The sequence below is a fragment of the Microcaecilia unicolor genome, chromosome 2 (assembly GCF_901765095.1).
Source record: "Microcaecilia unicolor chromosome 2, aMicUni1.1, whole genome shotgun sequence".
Taxonomy (NCBI): domain Eukaryota; kingdom Metazoa; phylum Chordata; class Amphibia; order Gymnophiona; family Siphonopidae; genus Microcaecilia; species Microcaecilia unicolor.
The window spans coordinates 117,219,542-117,242,842 of NC_044032.1; the positions used below are offsets into that span (position 1 = coordinate 117,219,542).

Consider the following 23,301-nt stretch of genomic DNA (forward strand, 5'->3'; position numbering starts at 1 on the left):
AGGGTCCCAGCACTTCGGTGCAGTCTCCTAGACCCGAACAGCTTCCGGCACCGACGCCTCTACCGGCCCCCTCGCCTTTCCCGACAGCGGGCCTGGACGAGTGCCTCCGAGCCATCCTTCCTGGGTTTCTGGAAGGGCTGATGCGCCAGACTGTGCCGGCGCCGGGGGTGCTTGCGCCCTCGGCGCCGTTGACTGTGGCGCCGGCGTGCTCTAGCTCGGTGCCGAGGCCTTCGACGCCGCTTGCGGTGCCGGTCTCGACCGCCACGCAGGTGGAGTCCCCGTCGACGTCGGTGGAGGGAGCTTCATCCCCGCCGGCGCGGGAGTCCACCGTTTGACGACACCACCGAGGCCTCGGTGCCTCGACGTCGAGCCGGGCCCGGTTGAGGACTGAGCTGCACGAGCTCATGTCCGACACCGAGGAGATTGGAGTATTTTCCGACTCTCATTTCGCAGAACGACGGAGCATTGCTGCACCCCAACCTTCAGTCTCTGGCTCTCACGGCCTGGATGTTGAGGGCGTAGACTTCACTGCGTTGGGTCTGTCTGAGGGTGTCTCCTGTGTCTTGCTTGCTTCTAGGAAGGATTCCACTAAAAAGAGTTACTTTTTCAAGTGGAGGAGGTTTGTCGTTTGGTGTGAGAGCAAGGCCCTAGAACCTCGTTCTTGCCCTGCACAGAACCTGCTTAAATACCTTCTGCACTTATCAGAGTCTGGCCTCAAAACCAACTCAGTAAGGAATCACCTTAGTGCGATTAGTGCTTACCATTATCGTGTGGAAGGTAAAGCCATCTCTGGAGATCCTTTAGTCGTTCGATTCATGAGAGGCTTGCTTTTGTCAAAGCCCCCTATCAAGCCTCCTACAGTGTCATGGGATCTCAACGTCGTCCTCACACAGCTGATGAAACCTCCTTTTGAGCCACTGAATACCTGCCATCTGAAGTACTTGACCTGGAAGGTCATTTTCTTGGTAGCAGTTACTTCAGCTCGTATGGTCAGTGAGCTTCAAGCCCTGGTAGCTCATGCTCCGTATACCAAATTTCATCACAACAGAGTAGTGCTCTGCACCCACCCAAAGTTCCTGCCGAAGGTGGTGTTGGAGTTCCATCTTAACCAGTCAATTGTCTTGCCAACATTCTTTCCCAGACCGCATACCCGCCCTGCTGAACGTCAGTTGCACACATTGGACTGCAAGAGGGCATTGGCCTTTTACTTGGAGCGGACACAGCCCCACAGACAGTCCACCCAATTGTTTGTTTCTTTCGACCCTAACAGGATAGGGGTCGCTGTCGGGAAACGCACCATCTCCAATTGGCTAGCAGATTGCATTTCCTTCACTTATGCCCAGGCTGGGCTGACTCTAGAGGGTCATGTCACGGCTCATAGTGTCAGAGCCATGGCAGCGTCGGTGGCTCACTTGAAGTCAGCCACTATTGAAGAGATTTGCAAGGCTGTGACGTGGTCATCTGTCTACACATTCACATCACATTACTGCCTCCAGCAGGATACCCGACGCGACAGTCGGTTCGGGCAGTCGGTGCTGCAGAATCTGTTTGAGGTGTAAATCGAACTCCACCCTCCAGGACCCGAATTTATTCTGGTCAGGCTGCACTCTCAGTTAGTTGTTCTTCGTAGGTCAATTTCTGTTATGTCCTCGCCGTTGCGAGGTTCAGTTGACCTGGGTTCTTGTTTTGAGTGAGCCTGAGAGCTAGGGATACCCCAGTCGTGAGAACAAGCAGCCTGCTTGTCCTCGGAGAAAGTGAATGATACATACCTGTAGCAGGTGTTCTCCGAGGACAGCAGGCTGATTGTTCTCACCTACCCTCCCTCCTCCCCTTTGGAGTTGCGTTTGATCATTTTTGCTTGTCATTCAACTGAGCGGGAACGGTCACGCACGGGCGGGAAGACGGCCGCGCATGCGCGGTGGGCGTGCCCTGCGTGTGGGACCGCCCGCGAAGTTTTGTTCCGGTTGGTGGGGGCTGCCGTGGACGTCAACCCAGTCGTGAGAACAATCAGCCTGCTGTCCTCGGAGAACACCTGCTACAGGTATGTATCATTCACTACAATATTAAGATGCAGAAAGCAGTCCAGCAGCTCCAAGGAGGCTCTAACATTTAAAACATATGAAATTTCATCATCAGCAAACAAGAGTTTTCAATGACTTAGTTCCTAATAGAATAAATATCTACTATTCTTTTTGGATTTCTGTATTGAATTTTCTAATGTCAGAATGAATAGAAATGGTTTTCAGGGAGCAGCCATGTCTGGTGCCCCTTCTCTATCTTAATTGAATGGAAAGTTATCTATTGAAGATTTGGACTGTCTGGTTTGGATATAGTATGTTAGAGAAGCCAAGTGCCATGATAATTTACTTCATAAAGTATCAAATGCCAGAGTGTTTCCAGGGATTTAGGAGTGCAGGAGTAGCCTAATGGTCAGTGCAGTGGACTTTTGATCCTGGGGATCCAGGTTTGATTCCCATTGTAGCTCTTTTTGACCCTGGGCAAGTCAGCTAGCTTTCTTTTGCCCCAGATACCAAACTTAGATTGAGCTCACTTGGGATAGAGAATGTACTTGCACATAATGTATAGAGTGCTACATATGTCTAGTAGTGCTATAGAAATGTATTTGTTGCATTTGTACCCCACATTTTCCCACCTCTTTGCAGGCTCAATGTGGCATACATAGTACCATGAGGTGTTAGCCACCTCCGGTGATGAAACAAATACAGAGTGATGTTGTTACAGAACATTAGAGAATCAAGAGAAGAAGAGTGATATATTGTTCATTGCAGGTTATGGCTTCGTTGTGTTGCTGAGTTCAGTTAACATCTAGAGCAATCAATACTTTCTGTACATTTAACACAAGCTTTACTTTCTTACACATCCCACTTAGTGGATTTAAAATTTGGCAGTCTTGCTAATATCTTACATTTGTTTTTCTCTTAATAGAGGTATGGGTCTATATGAATCCAGAATGTTTGAGTCTTTACTAGATTTTGAGCTTAGAGTAATAACTTGAATTTTTCATGCTTACAGGCATACTGTCATGGTGAATCATGTCTAGGAATAGATTTTATATGCTCTGCAATTTATGCCTTTAGAGTTAAGAACATAAGAATAGCCTTACTAGGTCAGACCAATGGTCCATCTAGCACAATATCCTGTTTCCCCACAGTGGCCGATCTAGGTCACAAGTACGTGGCAGAAACCCAAATAGTAGCAAGATTACATGCTACCAATCCCAGGGCAAGTAGTAGTTTACTCATGTTTATCTTAATAGCAGATATGGACTTTTCCTCCAGGAACTTATCCAAACCTTTTTTAATCCCAGATTCACTAACCACTGTTACCACATCTTCCAGAAATGAGTTCTAGATATTACTTATTGGTTGAGTGAAAAAATACTTCCTCTTATTTGTTTTAAAAGTATTTCCATGTAACTTCATTGAGTGCCCCCTAGTCTTTGTACTTTTTGAAAAAGTAAAAAATTGATTCACTTCTACTTGTTCTACACTACTCAGGATTTTGTAAACCTCAATCATATCTTAACTCAGCTGCCTCTTTTCCAAGCTGAGGGTGTAGAAAGTTCATTTAGAGATGCCATTAAGGCTTTATATTCAAACCCTTAGCCCACAATATAGGTGAATGGGATATAGTCACAGCCCTTTGAAATCCATAGGGGCACACGCCAAGGCTGCCCTTTGTCTCCTCTTTTATTTGTTTTATCTTTAGATCCTCTAATTAGAGACATACAGATTAATCCAGAGAGTAAAGGGGTGTATTTCCAATGTTCAGTTTTTCTGATTTTGGCCTTTGCTGATGATTTATTGGTACATTACTGATCCCCAAACTTCACTTTTGGCCTTGATGGAGTGTCTTAGTGATTTTGGTGATTCTTTCGGGATTTAAACTGAACCTATAAAAGTCCTTGCCGAGGTGGAGGTCAGGAGTCTGTAAGAGGTACCAGGAGACATGTGTACATAAGTACATAAGTAGTGCCATACTGGGAAAGACCAAAGGTCCATCTAGCCCAGCATCCTGTCACCGACAGTGGCCAATCCAGGTCAAGGGCACCTGGCACGCTCCCCAAACGTAAAAACATTCCAGACAAGTTATACCTAAAAATGCGGAATTTTTCCAAGTCCATTTAATAGCGGTCTATGGACTTGTCCTTTAGGAATCTATCTAACCCCTTTTTAAACTCCGTCAAGCTAACCGCCCGTACCACGTTCTCCGGCAACGAATTCCAGAGTCTAATTACACGTTGGGTGAAGAAAAATTTTCTCCGATTCGTTTTAAATTTACCACACTGTAGCTTCAACTCATGCCCTCTAGTCCTAGTATTTTTGGATAGCGGGAACAGTCGCTTCACATCCACCCGATCCATTCCACTCATTATTTTATACACTTCTATCATATCTCCCCTCAGCCGTCTCTTCTCCAAGCTGAAAAGCCCTAGCCTTCTCAGCCTCTCTTCATAGGAAAGTCGTCCCATCCCCACTATCATTTTCGTCGCCCTTCGCTGTACCTTTTCCAATTCTACTATATCTTTTTTGAGATACGGAGACCAGTACTGAACACAATACTCCAGGTGCGGTCGCACCATGGAGCGATACAACGGCATTATAACATCCGCACACCTGGACTCCATACCCTACTGGAAAGCTTTACCAGGGGTAGTAAGACTGGAGTATATGGAGGAGTCACCCTAAGTGTAAAGTCCCCAATCCAGGATACCCAGACTACTTGCTGCTGTAGAGGAGAGCTGTCTCCGAGCCCTTTCTTAGAAGCAAAGCTTTGGTTAGCCCTGGCAGGGAGCTTGTGGTATAGGCCATGAGCCACGAGGGGGCCCCATCATATAAAAGTACCTTAGGTGGAATGTGCTGAAGGCAACACACATAAACTGGCTACAGTCAGGTCTATTTAGTACCAGAGAACCCTCATCAAAGCTGCAACTGTCTGAAAAAGTGTTTAGAATCCAGACAGTCTCCAGTGAGAGAGGAGATTAGAGGTAGTGGGCCCTTGGCCACAAGGTGCCCATCACACTTGTAGCTTATAGTTAGAGTTATGGGGGGGGGGGGGGGGGGCTTGCTGCTATTGATGCCTCCCATCAGTCCTCCTACAATGTCATGGGAACTCAACATGGTGTTGCCTCTGCTGATGAATGCCCTTTTCAAGCAACTGAATACCTGTGAACTGAAGTTCATGACCTAAAAGGTCTTGTATTTTGTGGTAATGACTTTGGCCTGCAGAATAAGTGAATTCCAGGCTCTACGAATTGATCCAGGGGGAGATATGATAGAGACATGCCATAAATGCAGAGGAAACTATTCTCTTTCAGTTGAAAAGAAGCTCTGGAATGAGGGGTATAGGATGAAGGTGAAAAGGGATAGAATCAGAATTGAGGAAATACGTTTTCACGTAAGGGCTGGTGAATTAGTGGAACATCCTCCCGGTGGAGGTGGTGGAGATGAAAACTATATCTGAATTTAAGAAATCTTGGGACCAGTACATATTATCTCTAAGGGAGTGAAAGGGAGAATAGATGGTACGGATGGGCAGACTGGATAGGCCATATGGTCTTTATATGCCTTCATTTTTCTATGTTTCTCTACTAAGTTTGTCAATAATGGGATGGTTCTGTGCACTCATCCAAAGTTTAGTAAGTGGTTTCTGATTTCCACCTTAATCAGTCAGCAATATATTTTTAAGGCCTCATATCCACATTGCACACATAGAGGCATATTTTCAAAGCACTTAGCCTTCCGTAGGTTTCTATGGAACTTTGGAAGGCTAAGTGCTTTGAAAATGAGCCCCATTGAGGCATATTTTCAAAGCACTTAGCCTCCCAAAGTTCCACAGAAACCTATGGAACTTAGCCTCCCAAAGTGCTTTGAAAATATGCCTCATAGTATCCTAATAACCTAGGGCTGCTGCCAACAAATGCTTGACTATTGAAGGTCTTGTCATACTTATAATGTCATACTATGGCTGTGTCAATAGCCTATGAGATGAGTCTCTATGGAGAACATTTGCAGAGCTGTAACACAGACTTCAGTTTGTGACTTTATGTCTCCATACTGTTCAGCAAGAGAGTACCGGTGTAACTAGGTTTGGCCAGTCAGTCCTCTAGAATCTCTTTATTCCACCTTTTTGAAGAAATTCACCTAAGATAGTGTACAGTAAGAAAAAGCTGAACACAGGCAAAGACAATTACAGTAGTATGCATATTCACATAAACAGTATATATTATGCCATAGTATGCTACTTACAATTTGAACATGATACACAGTAAAATAGCATAGGGTGTAAGAGTAGGTAAAACGTACAGACAGGTAATATAGAGTACTATAGAATGACCAACTTAAGGAAAAATTGCACATGAAGTTGAAAAGGGGCAGGAAAACTTCAGCTAGAGTAGGAGTGTATAAGAAGTTCTGCTATAATATTTACACTTTGCGTTAGTTCTTGTGTGTGTGTGTGACTAGCTAGTTAGCTCATCTCTTGAGCCTTTAATGGAACAAGGAACTAAGTTTTAACCCGCTTTCTGAAGTAGAGTCGAGTTAAGTGAAACCTTTCTTGGAGTGTATTTCATAGTATGGAGGCTGCTCTGGAAAAAAGGTCACTACTTAGTGTCACATTGCGTGATTTCCTTTGGTGAGGATATGATTAGGGATTTTTTTTTCAAGAGGACCTTGGAGATGTGTAGAGGGAGATCCGGTTCTTCAAGCACTCTGGCCCATTTGCTTTAATGGCCTTGAAGATCAGACAGAGTTGTTAATTTGGTACTGCATTTTAGTGATAGCCAGTGACATTTTTGAAGGAATGGTATGATGTGATTACATTGCTTATAACCTTCTCTCAGTTGTGCTGTAGCATTCTAAATCAGTTGGAGCTAGTGCAAACTCTTTGAAGTCAAACCAATGTAGAGTAGCCCATTACAGTAATCCAGTCTTGGTATAATGACATGAACGACTGTGACTAGACTTGACCTCTGGGGACAAGTACGATAGTCACAGATAAGAGGCAGCTTTTGAAGTGAAGGTTGCTTTAATTTGGGGAATGAGGAGGCCTAGCTCCGAAAATGGATTTTAATGTCAACCATTTAGCCACTTGTGCTAGGGACACTCAGGAACTTAGCTTTGCTTGGGTTCAGGCAAAATTTGTAATTTTCAGTGGGTTATGTGGCTTATTTATACCACAAGGTAGAGAGACATTAACTGCATAATCCTGGAACATTTCAGCCTCAGGTATGGACTAATCACATCTTAAAAAAAAAAAATAAATGTTTATCAAGTGAAAAAAAAAGTAATTAGCCCCAGAAATCATTTTAAGCACTTGCAATTTTTAGGCAGTAGAACATAAAAAGCATCAAAGTTGTTAATAAAAATGGTATAGTCCCATTGTACTTACGCTATAGTAAACAAAACTCACAGTAACAACTTTCCCGAAGACAAGCAGGCCATTAATTCTCACAAGTGGGTAACGAAGCGCCGCATTGCCCGGTCCAGGCTTTAACAAGCTTTAAGAGCTTTGTGGAGTGCGAGTCATGCTCCACTGCAAGTGTGCGAGTGCCTTCCTGCTTGCTGCGAGGGTGCGATTATTGCAGTTGTTTTTCTACTGCAGTGAAGAGAGGACTGCGTCTGTAGTTTCTCTTCATGTCCGGTTTGAAAGAGCTTCTTTTTGGTGCCTTTTTGACTTCTTTTTGTGTGATTTTTGTGCTGTGCTTTGTCAAGCATTTCTCCCTTTTTCTTCACGTACATTTTTAGTTCTTTTTTTGCTGATTTTAAAGTTTCCTTTATTTTCTGCGCCTTAGGCTGCATCTAGGCCTACTCTATGGTTGGATCTTTCCTGTGAATTTTTCTGTGGTGCCTTGCCTTTTTTTTAGGTACCATTTTGTCTTTTGATTTTGCTTTGGAAGTTTTTCTTTCCATGTCCACAAAAGTTGCCAGTGGTTTTAAGCTTTTCCCGGTGCAATCAGAGGATCTCTGGCAAGACACCCATTCTTAGTGTCTTCAGCACTTAGGACCTGACCATAGCCCTACCAACTGTGTCCCTTGTCTTCGGATGAAGAAACAGACCCAGGGTGCCAGAGAGGCTTAGTGGAAGAGGAATTTTGGGCCTGGTCCAAGTCCTTGATATCGGCATCGAGTTCAGCAACATAAGCATTGATGTCGAAGACTGCATCAGGAGCATCAGTCCATATGTGTGCTTCAAGACCCATTTACACTGGGAGCAGTGGTGCGTTGAGTGGGTCTCCACCTGTCTCGACAGTGACTGCTAGACAGAGTCCCTGGGACTGACCAGTGTTGGACCTAACCCCGAGGTGACCTGAGGATTTGATGTCGTCCTTGGCACCGAGGTGTCTTGATGCTGAGCTTTGGCGAAAGTCAAGAAGCATCGACATCAGTCATCCTCGATGCATGTTGCCGGGAGCTCTGGGGAATCGAGAGATTCGGCACTTGAGAAGCATTGGCACTGGGAGGATCACTCCCTCTCTATCCAGGAGATGCTGATGCACCAATCTCCAGGCAGCCAGGACCTGGCTCCCATTAGCCCCATCAGTTCTGCAGCCTGTCTAAGAGCCGGTGCCACAGCCTTTCCTGGTGTCGGCCCTCGATGAGCGTATTTGGGCCTTGCTCCTTGACCTGCTGGATGGCATTCTGCATTTGTGTGCATCGGTATCGGGGGTGCTTGCTCCGGCCATACAGCCCATTGCAGCCCTGCTTGGCCCTCAGCCTATGGTGTGGCCTCCGAGCGTGTAGTAGCGGGACTCAGTGCACAAGCTTGATGGACTTGGCAGACTCTCTCCCATCGGGGCAGGCCAAGTCAGTGCGCCGGCCAAGCAGCAGAAGGCGTGTTGAAAGTTCTTGCCAGGGGCACCTATGGCACCTTCGACGTGGCTTCCAGGATCTCTGCTCAAAGTATAGCGATGTGCAGACTCTCATGGCTGTGTGTTTCTGATTTGGAGCAGTCGGTTCAGCAGAGGTTGACAGATTCCCCATGCCGGGGGGATAATATTTTTGGAGAGAAGGTTGAGGAGGTCACTGACCAATTCAAAATGCATACTGATACCATCTCTCTCCCGCTGGACGCATTCTGCATCAGCCTCCTCGGCTAGGAGGTGTTTGGCAAGTTGAAGAGGGGTGCCTACTACTCAAGGTACTCCACTTCATCTCGCCAGCCTGTTCAGACTCAACCCTAGCACGCTCGTTCTTGTCAACAGTGTGCGCCTAAGGTCCCTGCTGCTCCCCAGTCTAAGCAAGGGGCAAGCTTTTGACTGGCTCCAGAAGAGCATAGCCGCTGTCACAGTGTTCATGCCAGATGACTTGCTGGTTGGGGGGGACACATGAAAAGTGTCCCTTATAACCTCCGAATGGTGGGTTCTCCAAATAGTCCGTTTTGGACACGCACTAAATTTGCTTCAAAAACCTCCAAATTGCCCACCAAGAGCTCATTACTTTAGCTATCAGCACGAGCAGGTACTTGCAGAGGAACCATGCCATGTGAATAATACAACAAGTAAGATGTTCCATTCAATGTGGAAACTCAAGAGTTAAACCTTTCTTCCCAAGGGGTATTTTTCGCAACCTGGTACAATCAATGGTGCTAAGTCATCTAGACTACTGCAGTGCACTTTTTGCTGGCTGTAATGAACAAATCATCAAGAAACTTCAAACAGCCCAAAACACTGCAGCCAGACTCATATTTGGAAAAACAAAATATGAAAGTGCCAAACCCCTAAGAGAAAAGTTACACTGGCTTGCACTTAAAGAACATATTATGTTCAAGGTCTGCACTCTGGTTCATAAAATCATTCACGGAGATGCTCCTGCCTACATGTCAGACCTTATTGACTTGCCACCCAGGAATGCTAAAAGATCAGTACGCACATTCCTGAATCTTCACTTCCCCAGTTGTAAAGGACTAAAATACAAATTCCAGCTTTTCCTACATGAGCACGCAGTTGTGGAATGCATTGCCATTTGACCTGAAAACAGTTTACGACCTAATCAACTTTCGTAGATCACTCTTCAACAAGACATACCACAATGATCCATAATAGGAACTGCAACGCATCACCACTTAACTGATATTCTGAATGTTTTCTCTCTATACCTGATTGCTTAATTTTATTATGTTATCCATGTTCTTTATGTAATACCAATTGTATCTTTTACTCTGGAATGGCGAATGCCATGACGGAAAATTGTAAGCCACATTGAGTCTGCAAATAGGTGGGAAAATGTGGGATACAAATGCAGCAAATAAATAAACTCTCCGCCCTTCTACAGGCCCATACAGGTGAACCCATTCCACCAGTTGAAGAAAGGTAGGGATTCTGTTAAAGGTACTTCCTTGTACAAACGAAGACAGAGGGGATGTGTCCCATCCTAGACCTAAGGACCCTGAACAAATTCCTGGTGAAAGAAAAGTTTCAGGATGGTTTCCCTGGGCACCCTTCTTCCATTATTCAGGAAAACAATTGGCTATACTCTCTGGATTTGTAGGATGCATATACTTATATCCCAATACTCCCAGCCCACCGGAAGTATCTTTGATTTTGGCTGGAAACACATCACTACCAGTACTGTGTGTTGCCTTTTGGCCTCACGTCAGCTCCCAGGTTATTTACCAAATGTCTAGCGGAAGTTGCAGCGTCACCATGCAGATTGGGAGTCCATGTGTTCCCTTATCTCTTTGATTGGCTGCTGAAGAGCACTTCAAAGGACGGTGCTCAGCAGTTCATGTGGAGGACTATTCGGGTGCTGGAACTCCTAGGGTTCGTTACAAACCTGCCCCAAGTCCCTTCTTCACCATGCACAACAATTGGAATTCATTGGAGCCCTGCTCGATAGGTAAAAGGTTTGAGCTTTCCTCCCAGGACTGGGTTTGAACCTCTCAGCAGGTCACAGCTCAGCAGATGTTGAGGTGGTTAAGCCACATGGCCTCAACAGTTTATGTGACACCCATGACACGCCTTCACCTGAGATCAGCCCAATGGACCCTAGCCTCCCAGAGGTGCCAGACTACGGGAGAGCTGGAAGATGTCATCTGTGTGTCTCCAGACCTTGTTCATTCTCTGGTCCGGTGGACTGTTCATAAGTACATAAGTAATGCCACATTGGAAAAAGACCAAGGGTCCATCGAGCCCAGCATCCTGTCCGCGACAGCGGCCAATCCAGGCCAAGGGCACCTGGCGAGCTTCCCAAATGTACAAACATTCTATACGTGTTATTCCTGGAATTGTGGATTTTTCCCAAGTCCATTTAGTAGTGGTTTATGGACTTGTCCTTTAGGAAACCGTCTAACCCCTTTTAAAACTCTGCCAAGCTAACCGCCTTCACCACGTTCTCCGGCAACGAATTCCAGAGTTTAATTATGCGTTGGGTGAAGAAAACTGTTCTCCGATTTGTTTTAAATTGACTACACTGTAGTTTCATTGCATGCCCCCTAGTCCTAGTATTTTTGGAAAGCGTGAACAAATGCTTCACATTCACCTGCTCCACTCCACTCATTTTTTTATATACCTCTATCATGTCTCCCCTCAGCCGTCTCTTCTCCAAGCTGAAAAGCCCTAGCCTCCTTAGTCTTTCTTCATAGGGAGGTCGTCTCATCCCCGCTATCATTTTAGTTGCCCTTCACTGCACCTTTTCCAATTCTACTATATCTTTCTTGAGATGCAGCGACCAGAATTGAACACAATACTCAAGGTGCGGTCGCACCATGGAGCGATACAACGGCATTATAACATCCTCACACCTGTTTTCCATACCTTTCCTAATAATACCCAACATTCTATTCGCTTTCCTGGCCGCAGCAGCACATTGAGCAGAAGGTTTCAGTGTATTATCGACAACGACACCCAGATCCCTTTCTTGGTCCGTAACTCCTAACGTGGAACCTTGCATGACGTAGCCATAATTCGGGTTCTTTTTTCCCACATGCATCACCTTGCACTTGCTCACATTAAACGTCATCTGCCATTTAGCCGCCCAGTCTCCCAGTCTTGTAAGGTCCTTCTGTAATTTTTCACAATCCTCTTGCGAATTAACAACTTTGAATAACTTTGTGTCATCAGCATATTTAATTACCTCGCTGGTTACTCCCATCTTTTAATCATTTATAAATATATTAAAAAGCAGCGGTCCTAGCACAGACCCTTGAGGAACCCCACTAACTACCCTTCTCCATTGTGAGTACTGCCTTTTTAACCCCACTCTCTGTTTCCTATCCTTCAACCAGTTTTTAATCCACAATAGGACATTTCCTCCTATCACATGACCCTCCAATTTCCTTTCATGAGGTACCTTGTCAAACGCCTTTTGAAAATCCAGATACACAATATCAACTGGCTCCCCTTTGTTCACATGTTTGCTTACTCCTTCAAAGAATTGAAGTAAATTGGTCAGGCAAGATTTCCCCACACAAAAGCCGTGTCCTCGGATGTGCTCTGTAATTTTGTTTTTGATAATAGCCTCTACCATTTTCCCTGGCACCGACGTCAGACTCACCGGTCTATAATTTCCCGGATCTCCCCTGGAACCTTTTTTTAAAACTCTGTGTTACATTGGCCACCCTCCAATCTTCCAGTACCATGCTCGATTTTAAGGATAAATTGCATATCACTAGCAGTAGCTCTGCAAGCTCATTTTTCAGTTCTATCCGTACTCTAGGATGAATACCATCCGGTCCAGGAGATTTGCTACTCTTCAGTTTGCTGAACTGCCCCATTACGTCCTCCAGGTTTAGCGTGAAGTCATCAATAGAAATCAAACAAAATAAAACATGGAAAAGAAAATAAGATGATACCATTTTTATTGGACATAACTTAATACATTTCTTGATTAGCTTTCGAAGGTTGCCCTTCTAAGTTTCTCCGACTCGTCCGCTTGAAATACCATTTCCGACACCGGTATCCCACCCAAATCGTCCTCGGTGAAGACCGAAGCAAAGAGTTCATTCAATCTTTCCGCTACGTCTTTATCTTCCTTGATCGCCTCTTTTACCCCTCGGTCATCCAGCGGCCCGACCGATTCTTTTGCTGGCTTCCTGCTTTTCATATACCGAAAAAACATTTTTGCTATGTTTTTTTGCCTCTAATGCTATCTTTTTTTCGTAATCCCTCTTGGCCTTCTTTATCTGTGCCTTGCATTTGCTTTGACACTCCTTATGCTGCTTCTTGTTATTTTCAGACGGTTCCTTCTTCCATTTTCTGAAGGCGTTTCTTTTAGCCCTAATAGCTTCCTTCACCTCACTTTTCAACCACGCCGGCTGTCTTTTGGACTTCCGTCTTTCTTTTGTAATTCGTGGAATATGTTTGGCCTGGGCCTCTAGGATGGTATTTTTGAACAGCGTCCATGCCTGTTGTACAGTTTTTACACTCTCAGTTGCCGCCCCCCCCTGTTTTTTTTAAACCGTTCTTCTCATTTTATCATAGTCTCCTTTTTTAAAAATTAAACGCTAACGTATTTGACTTCCTGTATATCGTTACTTCAAGGTTGATATCAAAACTGATTATATTATGATCACTGTTATCAAGTGGCCCCAGTACCATAACTTCCCTCACCAGATCATGCACTCCACTAAGGACCAAGTCTAGAATTTTTCCTTCTCTCGTCGACTCCTGCACCAGCTACTCCATAAAGCTGTCCTTGATTTCTTCAAGGAATTGTACCTCTCTAGCGTGTCCTGATGTTATTATTTATTATTATTTATTGCATTTGTATCCCACATTTTCCCACCTTTTTGCGGGCTCAGTGTGGCTTACAATATGATATGAATGATGGAAGTACAATTTGTTACAACTTGGTTATGGATTACATTGTGAAGAGTTATGCGAGACAATCAAAGTATTGTTGCAGAATATAACAATGGATCAAAGCTTTGAAACATTGGAAGGAGACAGCGGGAAGCTAGAAGGGCATTATGTGTGGTATACATATATCTGTGGATAAAGGTATGAGTGAAGTTAGATTAAGGGGGTGAGAGTTCAGAAATGGATGTATTGAGCATTAGTGAACAGTGAGTGTGGACTTTGTTGGTTCTTTCCGCAAATTTTATCAAAAAGATGGGTTTTTAATAGTTTGTGGAAGGAGGCTTGCTCATAGATCATTCTCAGGTTGCGCGGCAGTGTGTTCCAGAACTGCGTGCTCATGTGAGAAAAGGTTGATGCGTGTAGCGTCTTGTATTTTACGCCCTTGCAATTAGGGTTACATTTACCCAGTCTATATTTGGATAATTGAAGTCACCCATTATTATCACATTGCCTATTTTGTTTGCCTCTCTGATTTCTTTTATCATTTCTGCGTCTACCTGCTCATCCTGGCGAGGCGGATGGTAGTACACTCCTATCACCGTCCTTTTCCCTTTTATACAAGGAATTTCAACCCACAATGATTCAAGGGTGTGATTTGTGTCCTGCTAAATTTGTAATCTATCTGAGTCAAGGCTCTCGTTAATATACAATGCTACCCCTCCACCAGTCCGGTCCACCCTCTCACTACGATATACTTTGTACCCCAGTATGACAGTGTCCCACTGGTTATCCTCCTTCCACCAGGTCTCAGTAATGCCTATTATATCCAATTTTTTATTTAGTGCAATATATTCCAACGCTCCCATCTTATTTCTTAGACTCCTAGTATTTGCATATAGAAAATCCAATTTGAACCTGGGACTTCCATTCCAAATTGCTTGGCCTCAAAAAGTGCATCTCTCCTCAGTTGAGGAGCTCATGTAGATAGACTGCACACTACTACTACTACTACTACTTAAAACTTCTATAGCACTACAAGGCATACGCAGCGCTGTACACCATACACATAAAGACCGTGCCTGCTCAAAGAGCTAACAATCTAAATAAGACAGGTAACAGACAGAACAACTAAGGGGTAAGGGGAATTAAAGAGGAGTGGATAAAAAGTACAGGCAAGTGAGCAGAGGTTAGGACTCAAAAGCGGCGTCAAAGAGGTGGGCTTTTAGCTTGGACTTGAAAACGGCCAAAGACGTGGCTAGATGTACATGCTCGGGAAGTCTATTCCAGGCGTGTGGTGCAGTGAGATAGAAGTAGCGAAGTCTGGAATTAGCAGTAGAGGAGAAGGGGACAGACGAGAGATTTGTCAACAGAACGGAATGCCCTGGGGGGGGGTGGTGTAGGGAGAGACGAGTGGAGAGGTACTGGGGAGCAGCAGAGTGAATACACTTATAGGTCAGTAAGAGAAGTTTGAATTGAATATGTAAACGGATAGAGAGCCAGTGAAGTGACTTGAGGAGAGGGCTAATGTGAGCATGTTGCACACTCAGTGAGCATGGACCCTCCAGGAAATTGGTTTTCAGATCAGTGTTCTAGAGCTCCTGGTGATCTGAAAAGCTCTAAAAGCTTTCAGAGATTGGCTGTCCAACCAAATTGTGCTCATTCATATAGACAACCGTGTTGCAATGTAACACACCAACAAGCAAGGGGGCGCTGGATCACACCCTCTGTGTCACGAGGCCGTCTGGATATGGTGCTGGGCTTGCCAACATGGCATGCACTTTGGGCTATTTATCTGGTGGTCAAAAACAGTCTAGCTGACAGACTGAGTAGGGTCATGCATCTCTCAATTTGGGCATTGCCCGCGATATCTTCTGAGCGTGGGACACCCCCTCGGTGGATCTCTTTGCCACTCAGCTGAATCATAAAGTCCCTCAGTTCTGTTCCAGATTTCTGGCCCATGACATACTAGCGTTAAATGCCTTCCTCCTGCATTGGGGTAGAGGTGTGCTGTATGCGTATCCTCCCATTCCTCTTGTGCGGAAGACTTCCATGAAACTTAAGCAAGACCACGGGACCATGATCTTAATTGTACCTTCCTGGCCTTGGCAAATCTGGTTCCCTCTTCTTCTGCAGTTATCCTCCGAAGTATCATGGAGATAGGAGTGTTTTCTGACCCTCATCACGCAGAACGAGGGATCTCTTCTACATATCCCAACCTTCAGTCTCTTGCCCTCATGGACTGGATGTTGAGAGCCTAGAATTTGCTTCTCTCGATCTGTCAGAGGGTGTCTCTTGGGTCTTTTTGGCTTCCAGGAAAGATTCCACTAAGAGGTGTTATTCTCTCAAATGGAGGAGGTTTGCTATCAGGATCAAGGGCCTTGCCCTCACACCAATTTACAGTATTACATAGAAAGGTGCAGAAGGTATTCAAGCATGGACTGAGTCTGGTCTTAAGACTAACTCCATAAGGGTTCACCTCAGTGCAATTAGTTCTTATTATCAACGTGTAGAGGGTTTGCCTATCTCTGGACAGCCTCAATGTCGTTCTTACCCAGCTGATGAGAGCTCCTTTCGATACACTAAATTCCTGCCACCTGAAGTACTTGATCTTGGAAGGTCATTTTCTTAGTGGCTGTTAATTGTCCTACACAGTTCCTGCGTGAGTATCTTCTACACTTGTCAGAGTCTGGCCTGAAGACCAGCTCTGTAAGGGTTCACCTTCGTGCAATTAGTGCTTATCATCAACGTGTAGAAGGTAAGCCTATATCTGAACATCCTTTAATTTTTTGCTGTCGGGAAACACATTATACCCAGTTGGCTAGCAGATTGCATTTCCTTTGCTTATAACCTTGGAGGGTCATGTTACGGCTCATAATGCACATAAGTATTGCCATACTGGGACAGACCAAAGTTCCATCAAGCCCAGCATCCTGTTTCCAACAGTGGCCAATCCAGGTCACAAATACCTGGCAAGATCCCAAAAAGTACAAAACATTTTATACTGCTTATCCCAGAAATAGTGGATTTTCCCCAATTCCATTTAATAATGGTCTATGGACTTTTCCTTTAGGAAGCCGTCCAAACCTTTTTTAAAATCTGCTAAGCTAACTGCCTTTACCACATTCTCTGGCAAAGAATTCCAGAGTTTAATTACACTTTGAGTGAAGAAAAATTTCTCCGAATCGTTTTAAATTTACTACATTGTAGCTTCATCGCGTAAACAGACGCTTCACATCTACCCGTTCAGCTCCACTCATTATTTTATAGACCTCTATCATATATATCTCTCCTCAGCCACCTTTTCTCCCAGCTATAGAGCCCTAGCCGCTTTAGTTGTCCCATCCCCTTTATCATTTTCGTCGCCCTTCTCTGCACCTCTCTCATGAATATTTTTATTTGGTTTTTGCTTTAGTGTTAAACTGAGGGAGTCGCATTCGCACGGCGGATGGGAAGTCACTCATTCATGCGCGGTGGAACATGGCTCGCTCTCCTTAAAGCTCTAGTTTTTTCTATGATAATGAATGCCAGACCGGTCGACGCGGATCGGCGTCTACCCACTTGTGAGAATAAGAAGCCTGCTGTCCTCGGAGAATACCTTCTACAGGTAAGTATCTTCTCTTTACTGAAGATGTTAAGATATTGATTTTGTTTTAGGTTTAGTCTCCTGATGACGCATATTGCAAACCACGCTGTTGTGTAGAGACTAATACAGTCCACTTTGGAATATAAAATCCTGTTTGGTAGTTGATGGTGAGGATGCTTCATCTGCATTAAAGCCAGTGCAAACTTTAATGGGCTTTTGATCTTTGTTATTGTTCTGGATGAAGATACATACTTACAGTATAACCAGTTCAAAGTGATTCAAGAGAAAAACTACAATATACTGAAGATATTTGAGATTTATCAGACTTGGGAGACTCTCCGAATGTATTATGCAGCTCAAATTATGAAACTTTTGCAAGCATGGTAATTAGACACTTGCAGAGCCTTCATTGTGTTTGCCATCAGGTTTTAATTTTAGTTATAATGTATAGGGTGGGAATATTTTTCTAATAATGATGTTAATAAAATATGTAGAAATGAATGAAGCACTTTACAATGGTTGTTTGTAATATACAGTGAATGTTCATGATAGAGATTTGCATGCAGTGGAGGCAGTGTGTATAAATCTCTCTCACGAATATTCATTGTGAGTATGCTAGAAACCTGACTGGCTGGGGTGCCTCCAGGACCAGGTTTGGGAACCACTGGCATATTGATAGTCCTTCACTTGCCAGCACTAGCAAACATGGTCATGCAAATTTAGAATGCTCTGATCTTTTTGAATGCTCTTTAACATGCGGAGTAAGGTCATTTTGAGTAGCTCATTTTTAACATTCACAAGAGCCTTAAAATTATTTTATTGCGTAGAATCCTAATTGTTTATATATCCTAAGGTTTGTGGTTAAAAAAAGTAAAAATCATGTGTACTGTATGTGTACTGTATGCGTACCACCTGTTTCTATATGTTGGATTACATCTTTCTTATATTTTCCTTTAGGATGAAATGCTTGGGGATGTTAGTAATGATCATTTCTATGAATCTGATGGAGAAGGTAAAGATAACGAGGAGAAAGTGAAGAAGCCTTATGTGATGGATCCTGACCATAGACTACTCCTGAGAAATACTAAACCTTTGCTGCAAAGCAGGAATGCTGCGGTAAAATAAAACTTTCCTTTGCTTGGGTATTTAAAGATGCACTGAATATTTTTAAAGAAGATTCTTAGGGACAAGAACAAGCAAACGTAGTGCAGTGCCTATTTGGTTACCATTTTACATGGTGAAAAAATTAGTATAATAGATATTTAGCTGTTAGTATTCAGTAGTGTGGATAACATGCAACTTCAGATATTTAAGTTATATGTTTAAAGTTGTATGTATTTTCAGTGGCTTTATCTGTGTAAGTGTCAGCATTGAACATATTTGTATAGCGGTAAATGGATAGCTATATATTTAAAGTTAAAGCCACTGTTTACATGTTTAGGGGAGAAGTTATCACGGTGTGGTAAAAGGCAACCTTATACCACACCTTGATTTACCACAGGATTGAGCAACTTGCAATATCTCAGTCCCACAGGTTTATTTATTATTTATTTATTTTACAGCTTTTATACCCCACAATTTCCCACCACTGGCAGGCTCAATGTGGTAAAAGCATAACAGTGTATGTGAGCCACCTTGCAAGAGGCATTATTCCAGCAGCCTGGAAGCATTGGGCCGCAAATCTACAGCCCGATGCTCTTGGCCCGGGAGAGCAGTCTCCCTCCTCTGGCTTAAGTCCACCCCCTTGCCTCTTTCACAAAATGCCTAAGCCCGCAAACTCCTCCCACCTTCAAAGGTCCCTAGACTACCAAAAAGGACATAACACATCAATCATTGTTGGTCCAGGGGGTCTTCAGGCAGGAGTGGTGACCAGTCACTTATTCCCAGTCTGGTGCCGTCCTTCAAAGTGATGCCCTTAGCAGTAGTCTCGCATGAATGTCACTAGGGTTCATATTTTCATAGTCATATTTTAACTGGGCAGGAGTGAATGTGCATTGCTCCTTCCCAAAGACCCCCCCCCCCGGACCACTAATGATTGATTTGGTATGCCCTTTTGGAGATCCAGGTCTTGTGAAAGTTGAGAATGTCTTGTGTATTTATGGTGGCTTGGGCCTTTTGGGGGTGAAATGAGTCAGGATATGGGGTGGGGGACTGCCTTGCTAGCCTATGAGCATTGAGCCGCAACTTTGTGGCCCAATGCATACCACTTCAACAAAAGGTACTTTTTGCTGAAGCAGTGTAACATGCACAGAATCTCTTCTCTGAAAGTTTGATAAAAAAAAATGGTGCCATGCCTTGATCCTCTGGTTTGTGTTTCTGTCTAGCTACTAACATAATCATCAACGAGATTTGGATAAATAAGGAGGGAATAGGCTTTTAGGCTGCTTGTTAGAGTTCAACATAATTGGTTGAAGTATTTTGTGCTTCTGGTGTGTTCCTTTTCGGAGTGGCTCTAATGTGTCTGCACGGTTGCACCTTTGCCCCCCCCCCCCCCCCCCCCCACACACACACACAAAAAAAGAAATGCATGGTGATTCATTTAAAATCATGGTCCTATTCACTCAGTTCATCAAAGATGAAACAAACCAAAAAATGCTTTTATTTGTTGCATTCTATCATTTGCTGAAAACAAATACACATTCATTCTCTCTCTCTGTCTCTCTCTCTGTCGCTTTGTTTGTCTCTCTCTCTCTCTCTCTCTCTTTGTGTCTCTCTCTCTCGTATTTATAGCCCATCATTTTTGGCAACTGACAAAAAAGATATAAAAATGGAGCAAGAGTTCTCCAAGGACAAACAGGCATCATAATCTCACATGTGGGTGATGTCATCGGCGGAGCCCAGTGCGGACACTGCCAACTGTGCCAAGTGCACTGTCACCTTAAATTTTTGATGCAATGCTCCCGCTGTGCATGTCCTCAGTGAGGTCATTATTTTAAGTGTAGAACCCTGACAAGATACCCAGGGCCACTTTTAAAGAATGATATTTGGGTTAATTTTAAAAGTAGGATATTTTGAATGTGTTCTTATTGAACTTTTCAGGTGGTAATGGCAGTTGCTCAGCTTTATTGGCATGTGGCACCGAAATCTGAGGCCAGCATTGTTGCCAAATCATTGGTGCGCTTACTTCGTAGTCACAGGTGGGTCAAATTTATTTGATTTGTTAGGTTTTTAATGGAATAGCTTTATTGTAACAGAGAAGAAATGTTAGTGTTCTGTGATTAATTGTAATAAAATATATGTACACACATGTGCATACAGTGATGAGAAAGTTCGTGAAATTCCTAGGATGGTCCATATGTTAGCACAATTTATATTCAAAACATGAATAGATTCTAATTTAAACCCTGAGAGGAAAGATAACTCCATTGGATAACTACTCAAACAGAAGAATGTATTTTTTTTTGCTGAAGAAATAAGTATTCGTCTGTGAAAAAGTATGTGAACACTTAGTTTCTTTAGAACACTTAAGTGAGGAAGTGACATCGTGGGATGAGGTGACTGCTTAAGCTATCTGCTCCTCGCCCACTGGCTAAAATCCCAGTATTATCTCTACCATCGTGTCCCGTAACAGCTAAAATTTTACCACTGACAGTAGCTGAAGCAAAGCTAGATCTGCCATGATGACTAGCAGAAAGAGACTGGTTGATCTAAATGATTTTTCCTATGTGAACACTATGATGTCCAAGTGCATTGTCGGTTCTGACATGGTTTGGTGATATCTTTATCTTATACCGAACCATGCGCTTTTGAGCAACTGTTGGCCTTCCCTCACTCTCTAGTTTAAAAGCTGCTCCATCTCCTTTTTAAATGCCGATGCCAGCAGCCTGGTCCCACTCTGGTTAAGGTAGAGCCCATCCTTTTGGAATAGGCTCCCTCTTCCCCAGAATGTTGCTCAGTTCCTAACAAATCTAAAAACCCTCCTCCCTGCACCATCGTCTCATCCACGCATTGAGACTCCGGAGCTCTGCCTGTCTCTTGGGCCCTGCGCATGGAACGGGTAGCACTTCAGAAAATGCTACCGTAGAGGTTCTGGATTTGAGCTTTCTACCTAAGAGCCTAAATTTGCTTCCAGAACCCCTTTCCCACATTTTCCTATGTCATTGGTACCCCCATGTACCAAAACAGCCAGCTCCTTCCCAGCACTTTCTAAAATCCTATCTAAGTGACACGTGAGGTCCGCCATCTTCGCACCAGGCAGGCATGTGACCAGGTGATCCTCACGTCCACCAGCCACCCAGCTATCTACATACCTAATAATCGAATCACCCACTACAACAGCTGTCCTAACCCTTCCCACCCATGCAGTAGCTCCTGGAGAGACATCCTCGGTGTGAGAGGATATTGCGTTCCTTGGTGTTCTGGTCCTGTCTAGAAGAGTCCTTTTTCTTCCAAGGCAGCACAGGGGCTGCTATATTGGAGGTGGGACTTCTCTACAACGTCCCTGTAGGCCTCCTCTATGTACCTCTATGTCTCCCTCAGCTCCTCCAAGTTTGCTACTCTAGACTCTAGAGAACGGACTCATTCTCTGAGAGCTAGGAGCTCTTTGCATCAAGCACACACATACGACATCTCACCAAATGGGAAAGAATCATACATGTGACACTCAGTAGTCCAGCAGGGAGAGGGGTGCTATCTAGTCTTTTACACTGTCTGCATCTTAATATTATGTGGTAGTTTAATTAAAACTTCTTAAGGCACTAGGGATATCAGATGAATATAATGATTTTTTTTTTTTACTAATTAAATGTAATTCAGACTAATCAAAATTGAAACTTCCCCTCTTGTCTTAATTGAAGTAATAAAGTATTATAACATCTATAAATTTGTACTTTTTTTTTTGTTTTTGTTATTGTGGTCGATGTGAAAGCGTTCCTATGTCAATGACCATGAAAAAAGCTGAATAAGATTGATGCTCATAGGATAGCTTGGAAGAAACTGTTGCTATTAAAAAACAAAAAGACATCAGTCTCTGCCTTAAGTTTGCTAGAAAGCATCTAGATGCAGGACAGGATTAAGGGATAGGCAAATGAAACATATTCCTTGGATGCAAAAGTTTAGGGACGGAACCCTCTCAGGTATGCTTTAGTCCAGCCCTGCCCAGACTCCATGTAGGAAACTGAAGATTCCATTCATTGCATTTTCTGCATTGGCACATAGTGGGCAGTTCTACACAGGGTACCTCCATTTAGGCATCCCAGTAACACAGAGCCTATTCTGTATGGACACTTGGATGCCTGAGTATCAAAGTGCATAAACCTGGTATCAACCTAACTACTTTTAGCACTGCCATAGAGCTGATGAAAATGTGGATATTGTGGAGGAGTAGCCTAGTGGTTAGAGCACCAACCTTGACATCCAGGGGTATCCGGTTCAAATCTCACTACTGCTCCTTGTGATCTTTGGCAAGTCACCTAACACTCCATTGCCTCCAGGGACAGGGAAATACCAAGTATACCTGAATGTAACTCACCTTGAGCTACTACTGTGAAAGGTTTGAGTATGCATGCAGGCATCTTAAAGTATTCTATAAGTTGGTCATCTAAATGAGAGAGCCATCTATAACCTGCTCATGTGAATGCCCCTCTTATGAATATGTTCTGTATCTTTTGAGTGCATACTTGTAGAATACCAATTAGGTGCCCTAATAGCATGTTCATGGGTAGATGTACATTTAAGTGCGGGCGGTGAGTGGCTCCATTACTGACGAGCGACTGCAGCCACCTGGAACTGGGGTCTGCGAGAGGCCCGCCAGTTATTGGGCTCTACTGTTTTCCGCAGTTCCGATGAGAACTGCAGTGACGAACGACCATCAGGGTCCAACGATGGCGCTACGCGCCCGCATCGCTTAAGACGGTTGCCAGTAAAAAGCACGTGAACCGAGTGGCCCACCCAACCTGAACTACCTCAACCTGATCGAAAACTGTCTCAACCTGATCGAAAACTGTCTCTCCTTAATACCTAC

The 23,301-nt window shown here is 44.0% G+C and overlaps 1 protein-coding gene across 1 annotated transcript in view; it reads left to right on the plus strand.

The window, feature by feature from the left end:
- The window catches only part of AP3B1 (adaptor related protein complex 3 subunit beta 1), a 1,191,861-nt gene that overhangs the window by 302,294 nt on the left and 866,266 nt on the right, over positions 1-23,301 (plus strand). The window contains exons 8-9 of the mRNA XM_030193246.1: positions 18,297-18,455; positions 20,379-20,476. Coding sequence (XP_030049106.1) covers positions 18,297-18,455; positions 20,379-20,476 — 257 coding nt within the window. The remainder of the gene's footprint in view (positions 1-18,296; positions 18,456-20,378; positions 20,477-23,301) is intronic.